Source organism: Stegostoma tigrinum, chromosome 38, assembly GCF_030684315.1.
Source record: "Stegostoma tigrinum isolate sSteTig4 chromosome 38, sSteTig4.hap1, whole genome shotgun sequence".
NCBI classification, from domain to species: domain Eukaryota; kingdom Metazoa; phylum Chordata; class Chondrichthyes; order Orectolobiformes; family Stegostomatidae; genus Stegostoma; species Stegostoma tigrinum.
This window is the reverse complement of record NC_081391.1, coordinates 5,846,997-5,861,340: the sequence shown is the minus strand read 5'-3', so window position 1 is coordinate 5,861,340 and position 14,344 is coordinate 5,846,997. Positions and strand designations below refer to the sequence as shown.

Below are 14,344 nucleotides of genomic sequence, written 5' to 3'. Positions count from 1 at the left end.
TCCCCAAAGAGTTTTGAGCTGTACAGGCTACCGGTTCTTTGTGTTTTGCTGTTAGTTTGTGTGCCACAATCACTCTCCACACAATTAGGTGAGAGTAAACAGCAAAAAATCTCCAGTAGTTTTCTCTCTGATTGCAAGCAGGTAATTTGCTAAGAGAAAATTTGAGGAAAAGGATATTGGTTATATATAGTTGAAATATGTGTAGCATTGGATGTAGACATGCCTGACAAGAAAAGACTTTTTAAAAATAAGTAAACTTTTGGCTGTGGAACATCCTTTGCAATAGGAGCTGCTAATCTCCAAGGCAAGAAGTTTGGGGGGTGGGTGGGATATCTGCTGTCTCCCCAATTAAAGAAGTTTAACTGTTAAATTGTCTGTTGACTGTCTTGTAATAATTGCTGAAAATGCTTGGTCACTATCCTGGGTAATTAGATTCCTTTGGCTGTAAGTGCATGATGGAGATGATCATCTTGCTTTATTGGAATCCTATTTTGTTTTGTTTCTAACTGTCTTGTAGATGTTGCATAGATGAAGCATAGCCAAACCAGTCAGACCAAAAAGTCTGTTAGAGTTAACAGTCTGTATGAATGATATTTTGTCCCTTTTTGTCTAATTCTGTTGAAATAATTTTGAGTTATTTTCTCCCTTAAATGCTTATCTATTTTTCAGAGCATACAGTTGGCTAGGGCAGTATTTATCGCCCACCTCTAATTGCGCTTGAAAGAAAATGGTGATAGGCTGCCCTTTTGAACCACTAGCCCATGTGGTGTAAGTGCATCCATGGTGATATTAAGGGAGTTCCAGGATATTGACCCTGTAACCTTCAAGGAAGAATGTAGTTCCAAGTCATGATAGTGAATGCCTTGAAGGGAAATTTGCAGATGTTAATGTTCCCATACACTCGCTGCCATTGTCCTTCTCTAGGTGGTAGGTGTCATGAGTTTAGATGGTACTCTCAAAGGAACTATGGTGAATCACTGAAGTGCATCTTGTGGATGGTACTAGCTGTTTTTGTGAGTCAGTGATTGAGGGAGTGAATGTGGGTGGGATGTCAGTCATCAGGGCCGCTTTGTCCCAGACGGCATCAATTCTCTTGAGTGAACCGAAGCAGCACTCATCCAGGTGGAAAGCACTTTATCATACTCCTGACTTTTGCCTTGTAGATGGTGGACAGGCTTTGGAGGGTCAAGAGACCAGTTACTCACTGCAGAATTCATAACCTCTGATCTGCTTTTGTAGCCACAATATTTTTATGGCTGGTTCAGTTCAATTTCAGGTTAATAATAACCACAGGAAATTAATAGTGGCGGGGGGTGGGGGGGGGGGGGTGGTTTAAGCAATGGTGAAGTCTTTAAAAATGGCTCCATTCTATTTTGTTGGAGAGCATTGTTGCTTGCTGTTTTGCAGCATGAGTAAGAAGCCAAGCCTAGATGTTCTTCAGATCTTCCTATATAGAACATAGAACATAGAACAGTACAGCACAGAACAGGCCCTTCAGCCCACAATGTTGTGCCGACCATTGATCCTCATGTATGCACCCTCAAATTTCTGTGACCATATGCATGTCCAGCAGTCTCTTAAATGACCCCAATGACCTTGCTTCCACAACTGCTGCTGGCAACGCATTCCATGCTCTCACAACTCTCTGCGTAAAGAACCTGCCTCTGACATCCCCTCTATACTTTCCACCAACCAGCTTAAAACTATGACCCCTCGTGCTAGCCATTTCTGCCCTGGGAAATAGTCTCTGACTACTTCACTACATGGGGAGTCACGAATGGTGCTAAACATTGTGCAATTATCAACGAAAGTCCCCACCTCTGACCTTACAATGGGTGAATGGCCATCAGTGATTCTTCAGCTGCATCAATCAGACAGTTTTTCAGAATGGCGTTTAAAAAAGCATAACTAAAAGCACTCTGCATCTAACATTCACAGTAAAGTGGATGAACTAATTGCACTAGTAGAAGTAGTAGGATGTCATTTATTTGCCATTATGGAAGTTTGCTGCAGGGTGACCAGGACTGGAACCTGAATATTCAAGGACCTGCAATATTTAGGAGGGATAGAAATGAGGCGTGTTAGTGCTGATAATGAGAGATGGGATCAATATATTAGTGAGACAGTAATTCTGATTGGAAAAATGATATAAAATTGTTTGGGTGGAGTTAAGAAACAGCAAGAGGCAGCAGGTATTGTCCAGAATGATTTATAAACCATCAACCAATGGTGATAATGTATAGAATGGTATAAGGTGGTAAGGTGAATATAGTAGTTACGGATGGCTTCAGTCCACGTATTGACTTGATAAATCTAATGAACACTGATGCTGTGGAAGAAGAATTCCTGAAGTATATTTGAAAGTATTCTTTGGAACAATACGTTGAGGATACAACCTCTGCTAGGGTACAGGATATGAGTCTAATGCTTTGCAAAGGGAAAAGGCTAATTAGTAATGTTCTAAAGAAATCTTTAGGGAATAATGTGCATAGGATTGATAAAAACTTTCATGAAATTTGGTAAAGATGCAGTTTAATCTGATGCTAAGGTCTTTAAATCTAAACAAGTGCAATTTTGAAGGCTGATGTGGTGTATTGGAAAATTACCTTTTAAAGGTTTGATTAGACAAAACAATGGCTAGTATTTAATTGATTTGTGCTTGGTTTTCAAAAAATGTTTGGTTCTATAAGGCAACAGTACCCGAAGGATAAAGTGCGAGCATCATAGCTAGCAAAGGGTGTTAAAACTATTAGTAGATCAAAGGAGGGGTTTCCAAAGTTGCCAAAAAATATTGTAGTCCAGAGAATAGGGAAAATTTTAGAATTTGGCAAAGGAGAACCAATAAATGGACACTGTGTCAATATAATATGAATGGGAAATAGAGCTATAATAACTGGATTGTAAAAGCAACTAAGCGTATGTAAAAAGGAAGAGATTAGCAAAGACAAATGTGATTCACCTCAAACGAAGACAGGTGATTTTATAATGGGAAGTTGAGAAATGTCAGAGAAGCTAAATAAGTACTTTCCTCTGTTCACAGAAGAGACCAGAAGTTTCCCTGAAATAATTCGAGTCTAGTGAGAATAGTATGGAACTGAAAAAAATGAGTATTAGTTTGAAAAATTAATATTGGAGAAATTAATAGGACTAAACATTGAGCATATGCAGGACCCAATTACCTTCACTTCAGCATACTGAAGTAGTAAATGCAGCTGAGAGCATTTTTCAACTCTATTAATTCTGCAGTGGTAGCTGCAGATGGGAAATGAAACCCTAATGTTTAAGGATAGAGAGAATAAAGGCAGGGAACTATAGATTTGTTAGCTTGACATCGGTAGCAGGGAAAATAGAATCCTTTAGAAAGAATATGATTACTGGATATTTAGAGAATGGTTGTCACCCTCTTCAGAAATCTATGTTGATTCTATATCATGTGTTATGAAGTTGTGTAGAGTAATTGTGAATTGGAAGGCAGGAAGCTAGAATTTCTTTGTTTTAAAAAAAAGAACAGTGGTTCCTTTAAGAGAAGTGCTTTTCAAAGCTTGGTGATTAACACACAAGATGTCTAAGCAGCTGAAGGGATACAGCCAGTTCAGAAGTTGAAACATGTATCAATTGGCTGTATGGTTGGAAACCATGGACTTATTTTTGATGTTTTGGCAACTAGCTAAAATCATCCCGTTCATTTAAGTCAAACATTAGCAATTCAAAGCCAATTGTATTTGAATTTAAATCTGATGGTTTTGACAAACAGGGACCAATGCTATTGTAAGAAAATTCATACATCAGTGAAGATATAAAAGGAGAGGGCTTTTGAAAATCAGGGTGAGAGTGAACTGTCATCTGCATTGCAAAGCTGCCTCTTGGAAATTTCGGCAAGCTGAATGGGCAAGAGCACATCAGGTGGAACATAATGTGAATAAGTGTGAGGTTACCCACTGTAATAGGAGGAACCAACGTACAGAGCATTTAGATCGTAAGACCATAAAAGGTAGGAGCAGAAATAGGCCGTTTGGCCCATTACATCTGTTCCACTGTTCAATGAAAATATTGCTGATCTAATGATCATCAACTTCTCTTTCCTGCCATTTCCCCATAACCCTTGATTCCCTCACTAATTATCTCTGCCTTGAACACACTTGATAAGCTAGCTTCTCGGGTAAAGACTTTCACATATTGATTACCCTCTAACATTTGTCCTCAATTCCATCTTAAATGGGTGATCCCTTATTCTGAGATTATTTCTGTGATCCTAGATTCTCCCTTAAGTAGAAGCTGCTTCTCATCTGCACAGTCAAACTCTTTCAGAATCTTAAATAGAAATTGCTGGAGAAACTCGGCAAATCTGGCAGCTTCTTTCAACATGTGGGAGAAAAGAGTTAACATTTTGAGTCCAGTGATCCTTCATCAGATCTCCAGTTCTCTGGAGCTATTCCCAAACTTAAGGATTCTTGAAAGATTAATGTTGCCGTATCACATCTCTGTAGCTACTTCTTTTGAAATCCTAGGATGTGATCCAGCAGGTGCAGACGACTTATCAGACTTTAGCCCAATAGTTCCCATCACTTTTTTTTCTCTAATCTTGTCACGTTTCCTCCCCCACAACTTCCGCATGTGTGCGCGCACATATTTTTAGAATGCTATTAATGGCCTCTACTGTGAAGTCTGATGCAAAGTATCATTCACCATTTCTACAATTTCCTGGTTCCCCGTTATTACTTCCCCAGCCTCGTTAAATAAGGAGCCTATGATCACTTTAATCTTTATTCATTTTTATAAGTGAAGAAGCTTTTACAGCCTGATTTTATATTACTTGCCAGTTTGATCTCTCAATTTATTGCTTCCCTTTTTTTGTCTTATACCAACTTCTGGCTTTGCACTAATCTTTGCCACATGGTTGTTTCTTTCAACTTGGTAGTATCTTGGTTAAGCATGGTCAGTTTCACCCTTAGACTCTGCCTTCCCCAAAGGCATACATCTTTGCTGTAGTAGTAGTTGCTAAACGTGTATTTTAAACATCCATCATTGCTCCTGAACTGTGTGGTTTTTTTTACTCTCTGCTAAGCTCCTTTCCCAGTCCATTCCAGCTATCTTCATCCTCATTTCTATGTGATTATCGTTATTTAAATTTAGCACAGTTGTTTTCTATCCGCATTTCTCATTCACAAATTAAGTGCTAAATTCCATCATGTTGAATCATTGTTCCCTTGGGGAACTTTACCCTAAGATTATTAATTAAACCTGTCGTGTTTTACATGATCAAATCCAAAGTTGCCTGAAATCTGGTTGGAGCCGCAACATGACTGTTCCAGAAAACTGACCTGAGTGCGCTCTAAAATTTTCCTTGTCGATTTGATTTTCCTAATCTAGCTGAAGATTAAAATCACTTATGATTTGTCGACTGCTTTCTTTACATGCTTTCATTATCTCATGATTTACTCTAGGTCGTACAGGACAGTTGCTATTCAGAGATCTATAAACTACTACTGCCAGTATTGCTTTCCCTTCATTGTTATTTCTTGTCTTCACCTAAATGGATTCTATATCGATTTTGATCTTGGGTCATTTCTTGCAGTCATAGTTATTCCATCATGTACTAACAAAGCTACCAACTTGCCTTTCCCTTAGTTTTTTATAATTTCCTAAATTTGAAGATTGGAAACTATCGACGTCTGAAGGGACTGAGGTGGTGGTGTTCGTGAGCAGCTGAGCACCAGCAGTAAGTGATTTGCCAAAGGAAGGAGATACTTGCCAAAGAGGGAGTGCAGCAAAGGTTCCTGGGATGGAGGGTTTGTACTGTGAGGAGACTAGACCTGTATTCTTTGGAGTTTAAAGAATGAGAAGCAATCTTAAACAGAAAAATTTTGAAAGATGTAGAAAAAAATACAGACAGGAAAGATGTTTCCCTGGTTGTGGTGTCTAGAGCTAGGGAGGTATTCTCAGAACTAAAATCAAACCGTTTGGGACTGAGATGAGAAGAAACTTCTCCCCTCCAAACCCCAGTCTTTGGAATTTTCTGCTCCAGGAGGCTGTAAAAGTTCAGATGTAAAGGAAGTTCGTTGTTGAGGTTGATAGATTTCCTGTTACTGATTACTGTAGGATTTGGGCGTAGCACAGGAATAGGGATCGAAGTAAATGATCAGCCCATATCTAGGATAATGATACAGACACCAGAGGCTGAATTGCTTCCTTCTGCTCTTAGCTTTCTTTGTTAGGCTGCAACGTTATCCAGCGAAACTTTCCCGTAATTGCATCCACGCTATAATCCCTCACTTACAAAAAAAATTCCCAAGAGTTAATATTAAAAATAAGTTCACACTTTCTGATTTTGCGTATATACTTGTCTTGTTTGTACTGAAGTGTTCTACTGAAATGTTGAAAAATGGTATCCTTTAATCCATTTGTTTTAAATCCTGTCTCATCATTACTTAATAAATTGAAAAGATTTGCAGTTGGTTTTGCTTTCAAATGGGTGGTGTATCATCTGATCTCGATTCTTTTGAGTGTACTGCCCACCCTTGCAGCAATTCCTGTACACCAACTGGATAACTTACAAGTTTCAGGTCACTGCATCTCATAGTTTCCTTCACATAGACCTTTTTGGGTTTTTTCAATTTCTGTTTCTTAAGTTGGCCAAAATTCTGATTGACACAGCTTGCCCTTTCACACAAACCTGTTCTGTCTGTTCATGTGGAAAGATCTGAAGGTGGTATTGTTGAGTTTGACTCCAGATTTCTACCTATTCACTTGCATTCTTAATTTTTTCTATGACCCCCTCAGCACTGGACATACACTAAGATTTTGCAATGTGCTGTCTGATGTTGAAGACAACTCTTATGCATGTTGAGTTCAAATCTCAGCTTGGCAGCTGGTGGAATTTTAATTCAAATTATGAAATCAATAAGGTTGTCTTTGAAACCATTATCACTTAAAAGTCCTAATGTTATTAATCGCTAATGTTATTTTGGAAAGAACCCTACCAGATTTATCTGGTCTGGTTTTTTTCCTAACTCCAGACTCTCTCAAGCAGATTAACATTGACTGTCCTCTGAAATGGCCTAGAAAGCCACAGTTCAAGAACTATTCAGGATTGTCAACAAATATTTGCCTTGCTATTGATGTATATGTCCCACAGAAGAATAAAAGGTGGGATACATAAGACTCTTGCCTTAAGTTTCTCTTGTTTAATGTGACCTGCTTGTCACGCCTGGCCTTAAACTTTGTTCTGGCTAATTTTCTCTGTGTGGATTGCTTTAGTTCTGAATTGTCAGTTGTCGCTCCTGTGGAGCTTCTGGCACTGTTTTCTAGAACAAGAATTCCCTTAAAATAACATTTTGTTTTGTGTTCTGCTGGAACTATTACATTTGATTTCTGAGGCAAGCTCCATCATTGCCATTGATTCCATCCCTCTGCCTCTGCCTCCGCCTGGTGCTAATCCTGAAAATATGATGTCCTATTTGACCTTGAGCTGATTTTCTCATCCGGTACAGGTAGTTCTGCTATGAAGCATGTTCTGTTAACACAAATTGGCTGTAACGCAACTTGATGAATAGTGGTAACCAAGTGTGGAGCTGGATGAACACAGCAGGCCAAGCAGCATCTCAGGAGCACAAAAGCTGACGTTTCGGGCCTAGACCCCCTTCCAGAGAGGGGGATGGGGACAGGTTTCTGGAATAAATAGGGAGAGAGGGGGAGGCGGACCAAAGATGGAGAGAAAAGAAGATAGGTGGAGAGGAGAGTGTAGGTGGGGAGGGGATAGGTCAGTCCAGGAAAGACTGACAGGTCAAGGAGCTGGGATGAAGTTAGTAGGTAGGAAATGGAGGTGCGGCTTGAGGTGGGAGGAAGGGATGGGTGAGAGGAAGAACAGGTTAGGGAGGCAGAGACAGGCTGGGCTGGTTTTGGGATGCAGTGGGGGTGGGGGGAGGCGGGGGATGAACTGGGCTGGTTTTGGGATGCGGTGGGGGAAGTGGAGATTTTGAAACTGGTGAAGTCCACATTGATACCATTGGGCTGCAGGGCTCCCAAGCGGAATGAGTTGCTGTTCCTGCAACCTTCAGGTGGCATCATCGTGGCACTGCAGGAGGCCCATGATGGACATGTCGTCTGAAGAATGGAGGGGGGAGATAAAATGGTTCGTGACTGGAGGTGCAGTTGTTTATTGCGAACCAAGCGGAGGTGTTCTGCAAAGCGGTCCCCAAGCCTCCGCTTGGTTTCCCCAATGTAGAGGAAGCCACACTGGGTACAACGGAAGCAGTATACCACATTGGCAGATGTGCAGGTGAACCTCTGCTTAATGGGGGATAGGGGTGAGGGAGGTGGTGTGGGGGCAAGTGTAGCACTTAGTGCGGTTGCAGGGGAAGGTGCTGGGTGTGTTGGGGTTGGAGGGCAGCGTGGAGCGAACAAGGGAGTCACGGAGAGAGTGGTCTCTCCGGAAGGCAGACAAGGGTGGGGATGGAAAAAATGTCTTGGGTGGTGGGGTCGGATTGTAGATGTCAGAAGTGTCAGAGGATGATGAATTGTATCCGGACGTTGGTGGGGTGGTGTGTGAGAATGAGGGGGATTCTCTTAGGGCAGTTGTGGCAGGGGCGGTGTGTCAGGGATGTGTTGCGGGAAACGCGGCCAAGGGCGTTCTTGATCACTGTGGGGGTAAGTTGCGGTCCTTGAAGAACTTGGACATCTGGGATGTGCGGGAGTGGAATGCCGCATCCTGGGAGCAGATGCGGCGGAGGTGGAGGAATTGGGAATAGGAGATGGAATTTTTGCAGGAGGGTGGGTGCGAGGAGGTGTGTTCTAGGTAGCTGTGGGAGTCAGTAGGCTTGAAATGGACATCAGTTATTAGCTGGTTGCCTGAGATGGAGACTGAGAGGTCCAGGAAGGTGAGGGATGTGTTGGAGATGGCCCAGGTGAACTTGAGGTTGGGGTGGAAGGTGTTGGTGAAGTGGATGAACTGTTCGAGTCCCTCTGGGGAGCAAGAGGCGGTGCCGATACAGTCATCAATGTAACGGAGGAAGAGGTGGGGTTTGGGGCCTGTGTAGGTGCCAAAACCAGCCCAGCCTATCTCTGCCTCCCTAACCTGTTCTTCCTCTCACCCATCCCTTCCTCCCACCTCAAGCCGCACCTCCATTTCCTACCTACTAATCTCATCCCACCTCTTTGACCTGTCTGTCTTCCCTGGACTGACCTATCCCCTCCCTACCTCCCCACCTATCTTCTTTTCTCTCCATCTTCAGTTCGCCTCCCCCTCTCTCCCTATTTATTCCAGAGCCCTCTCCCCATCCCCCTCTCTGATGAAGGGCCTAGGCCCGAAACGTCAGCTTTTGTGCTCCTGAGATGCTGCTTGGCCTGCTGTGTTCATCCAGCTCCACACTTTATCTTGGATTCTCCAGCATCTGCAGTTCCCATTATCTTTGATGAATAGTGGATACTGTTTGGATAATGCAAGCTTTCTGCTGTACAGGTATAGCATCTTCCCTATAGCACAAGGGCACACAAGAATGCAACAGTCATGTTATAGGAGAACTACCTGTACCCCTCAATCACAAAGGGAACCCACTTTCTCCTTCATAACCCACCTCAACATATTCGTTGCTGAAATCTTTGTTCTCATCTGCAGAGTCACTTGTTCAAATGGCAAGCTAGCCAGTCTTCTATCCTTCATAAATGTCCTATCTTCCACAATACTCCAATCCTACAATTTTCATAACACCCTATAATCCCCATCTGTGGCCTCCTCATTTCATCCTGAAATGCCTCATCCTCACCTCTGGAAACATGCCTTCAGCCATTTGTCCTCAAGCACTAGTACTCCTTCTCTAAATCCCTCAGCCTTTCTCATCTTTCAAAATCTCCTTAAAATCAGCTCAATCTGTTATCTAGTCCTTTAGTTTGCACTCCTGACTCTCCTAATACCTCTGTCACTTGGTTGATTTGTGTCTGATCATGATTCTGTAGTACCTTGGGATGTTTGCTATGTTTAATGCTGGTATGTAATGTCTCCCCTCATGAGTGAGTCTGCATCTTAAATTGGAGAGTACATCTTAAAAATAAATTAATCTCCCATTTAAGATCAAGGTAAGTAGCAGTTTCTTTTCGGCGAAGGTTGCTGGCCTTTGGAATTCTTTTCCCCAGTAAGCGGATGAGACTGGCTCATTGGCTATTTCAAGGCTAAGTTAGGTATATTTTTGCTCATCAAGGGAGTTGATGTGTGGGAAAGTGCTTTTAAAGCCAAAATCAAATCAGCCACGATCATATTAATGATGCAGAAGGCCCAAGGAGTCAGATTGCATATTCCTGCTCCTATTCTTTATGAAGTTAATGCATGTTGTATCATTATTTATCTGAGTGTTGACCTCTGTGCTCTTCCTGGGGTTTTATGGATTCAAACTCTCTTATTGAGGTGTTTCACTGTTTAACACCTTATGTACATGACCTTTGGCAGCTATCAACATCATTATCAAGTACTTCCAAATGTAATATTCTTCTGCATTCATTTATTTGGATACTTCCAGATTCTTTGGCTGCAAAAAAGCTTTCACCAGTGCTGTGCTGATGGCTGTTCTGAGAAGAAAGGGTTGAAATAGGAGTCATTCCAGCAAAAAGGGAAAATGAATTGACTGTGTTGTATTAAATCTGAAATAAACTGTTGGGACTTGGCAGAAACCAGTATCTGGTAGCCTCTGGCAATGACAAGTCAATGGTAGTCATCCTCATTAACTCACAAATAGTAGCAACAACCTGTCTTCCCAAGGGCACCCAGACAATGGAAGAAGCTGCTCGAGAAAATAGTTGCAACTCCATCACATGAATTCTTCGAGACTTCTGTTTAGATTATTTTCATTTAATCCATTTCATTATCAGAACCACCATTTCAGTGGGTTACACCTGGTTAAGCTAGTGCCACTCCTAAATATTGGCCAATTACAGACTTTCATCGAACTCTGACACAACCAAAGTAGAAGAAGCAGTGCAGATGTTAGACGTTCTTATAGATACAAAATAGTCACAATGTGTTTGGTACTTCTGACTGATAACCTGAAGGAGATGAACTGAGACTTTTGACAGGAAAGAATATTGAGGGTTATAGAACCAGTGTGGATAGTCGTAGTTAAGATACAGATCTGTTTGGAGCAATGAGATAGACTTGAGATGTCCTGTTTCCCTATCAACCTGAAAAACACTCTAACCTCAACTTGGATTTGCTGAACAATTAGACTTCAAGAGTTGGTAAAGGAGTTGAGTTTCGCACTTGCAAAATAAAACGCTGTATTTTACACAGAGCGTGCTTCAGTACTTTTAAAACAATTTAATCTAATTTTTACTATAAATAACACCAACAGTAAATATTCTAGTGTTTTAATTGAGTGTCGCAAGAAGTTGCCTCTTGCCAGTCTGTGGTTGTAGAGTATGGCCCTGAGTGTGCAATGTGGTGGTATCCCAATGTGCTGAATCATAAAAGTGGCAGGAAGTGGGCTTCTCTGCCGTGGTTAATTCCCTTTGCTGCGAGAAACACCTACTGTTCTCTGACCAAAGTTGCTAATGTTTGTCCTGATAGCCTGAAGAGAAAAACCCAACTTTTAAGTTGTCCATTTATTGTTTTGGTAGAGGGTGAATGAGCAAGGGAAGCCACATAAAGGGATTGCTGACAGAATGTCTGTGAACAGAGTACCACACTACCATAGTAACAAAACCTATGCTTTGTCAGAGATAGTAAAAACTGCAGATGTTGGCGTGAGAGGTAACAGGTGTGGAGCTGGAGAAACACAGCAGGCCAGGCAGCGTCAGAGGAGCAGGTCTTCTGTAGTAAACTCATCCATCTACATTGCTGTCCTATGTTTTTATATACTGAGCAGTATACCCAATCTGTCACACTCCTAGAGATCTGCAGCACAGATAAAGACCCTTTGGCCTATCTAGTGTATGCCAATTAAACAAGCACCTAACTGTTCTAATTATATTTTTCCAATACTTGGCACGTAGCCTAGAATGCCTTGGCATCACACCTGCACGTACTATCCAGAGCCTCAATATCCTTTGAAATCGCAAGCTTTTGGAGGGCAGCCCCTTCATCAGGTGCAGTAAGAGGAAAGCACGCAGACATAGTTTATAGACAGAGATCAAAGGATCATACGACTGGTGTGAGTGGAGTGAACAAACCTAGAATGGCTGGCTGCTTCCTGTCGATTCTTTAATCATTCATACATTCCTGCATTCTAAAAATTGCAGAAGCAGGATATGGAGAACTCTATTATTTTCAATTGATTTAAGATGCAAGTTCCAGAATCTCTCTCCAGTCACTGCCCCAAAATAATTAAAGGTTTCATCAGTGTCTGCCTAACTTTCCAACCTTCAAACTGGCCGAGCGATAAGAATATACAGTAGGTGACATCTCAGGTCAGACAGTGAATTGTAGGTGTGAGGCCTTGTCCAGAGTCTGTTTGAGCTTTAACCTGGAATCAGGCTGGTTTTGTTCCAAAAGCAGGAATTTGTAAAATGTCACACTGACTGTGACTACAAATTGTGCATTTTTTTGAAGAAAATAGAATGTATCTGCAAATAAACAAACATGGATGAAATGATTCACCCCATAGGTTTATATGTGTGCAAGTGTGATCATCCAAAACTGCATCGACTAAGGAAGAGCTTATCATAACAATTTATCAAGGTGGTGATGTTGAAATAGGACAGTAAGGAAGATGTTACGGATACAGAACAGAGTGGTGGGGTTGCGTGGAGCATGACATGAACCCAAGATCACAGTTGAGACTATTGGTACGTAACTTTGCTATCGTTCCCTGCTTGGTGATCTTGTATTGTGTGTATCTCAAAGTCTGCCTCAAATGACCTTTTAACTGAACATGGGAGGGTGAAAGCCCTTGACTGCTGAACTGTTCCCTGACTTGCGGGGGCGGGGGAACACTCCTATCTGGCTAGTGTTGTATGGCGTCCATTCGTGCACACACCCATGAATCTGTGGAGTGAATCATTCCATCCAAGATGTTTGTTTATTTGCAGATACATTGCATTTCATTCAAGAAATGCACAATTTGTAGTCACAGTCAGTCAGTGTAGCATTTTATAAATTCCTGCTTTCGCAATAAACCTAGCCTGACTGAAAGTTAAAACTCTGAAACCAACTCTGAACAATGCCTCACACCTACAATTCAGTGTCTGACCTGAGATGTCACCCATTATATGTTCTTATTGCTCTGCCTGTTTGAAGTTTGGAAAGTTCGGCAGATACTGATGAAACCTTTCATTATCAAACAGGAGCAGGCTTTGAAGCAGCATAAATGGCTGTCAGAGTACTTGAACTAAATTCGCTCTATATGGGGACAAGGTCACCAATGAGAGCTCTTGGTAATCATGAAATACTCTGCACCTAAACTCTGGTGACAGAATAGGAAGGTACAGGTTTTCATTTGAAATTGTTCTTGACTCTGTAAGACTGTATCAGTTACAAAATGGAAGAAAGAATGAAACCACAAGTTGTCCTCTTAACTCTGCAGAAAGAAAACCGCTTCAAAAGCTGGCAAAACGTGGAATGAAGGGCAAACCTGGAACATTGGCAAAAGAGGAACTACCTGAAGATGAAAGTAAGATGAACCTTATTTTGTTTTGCTACAGGAATATCTGGAAACATGTAGGTTAGTCAGTACCTGACACTAAGAGTTATTTTGCACTGTGGCTGCTGCACAAGATCTTTATCAGAATTGTAATGAGGTAACCAGGTTTTCGGTCAGATTTTTACATGTGAACATACATTATTACGATCAAGAGTAGGCCACTTGGCCTGCTGTGCATGTTCTACTCTTCATCTGAAACGAGGTGATCTGATTACTCTAGTCTATATTCCTGCCTATCTCAATAACCTTTAAACCCCTTACTTAATCGAGTAACCTCAAAAAAGATTTACAAGGATGTGACTGAGACTGGAAGGTTTGTGTTGAGTTGGATAACCTGGGACTTTTTTCTTTGGAGCATAACAGGCTGTAGGGTGACCTTCTAGAGGGCATAGATAAAGTGAATAAAATGAATCTTTTCCCTAAGGTGGGGAGTCCCAAACTAGAGGGCATTATTTTAAGTCAAGAGGGGAAAGATTTAAAGGGACCTAAGGGGCGGCTTTTTCATGCAGAGGTGGTGTGTGTTTCGAACAGATTGGCTGAGGAAGTGGTAGAGATGGGTACAGTTACAACATTTAGTAGCCATTTGGGCAGCTACATAGATAGGAAATGTTCAGAAGAATGTGGGCTGAATGCAAACCAATGAGATTGTTTCAGTCTAGGAAACCTAGTTGGAATGGGCAAGTTGAGCCACAAGGCCTGTTTCTGTGCTGTCTGACTGTTTC

The 14,344-nt window shown here is 41.6% G+C and overlaps 1 protein-coding gene across 3 annotated transcripts in view; it reads left to right on the top strand.

Annotated features, from left to right (window-relative positions):
- The window catches only part of LOC125447227 (lethal(3)malignant brain tumor-like protein 2), a 158,294-nt gene that overhangs the window by 76,120 nt on the left and 67,830 nt on the right, over positions 1–14,344 (top strand). For all 3 annotated transcript variants that reach the window (XM_048521472.2, XM_048521471.2, XM_048521470.2), the window contains exon 16: positions 13,506–13,592. In XM_048521472.2, coding sequence (XP_048377429.1) covers positions 13,506–13,592 — 87 coding nt within the window. The remainder of the gene's footprint in view (positions 1–13,505; positions 13,593–14,344) is intronic.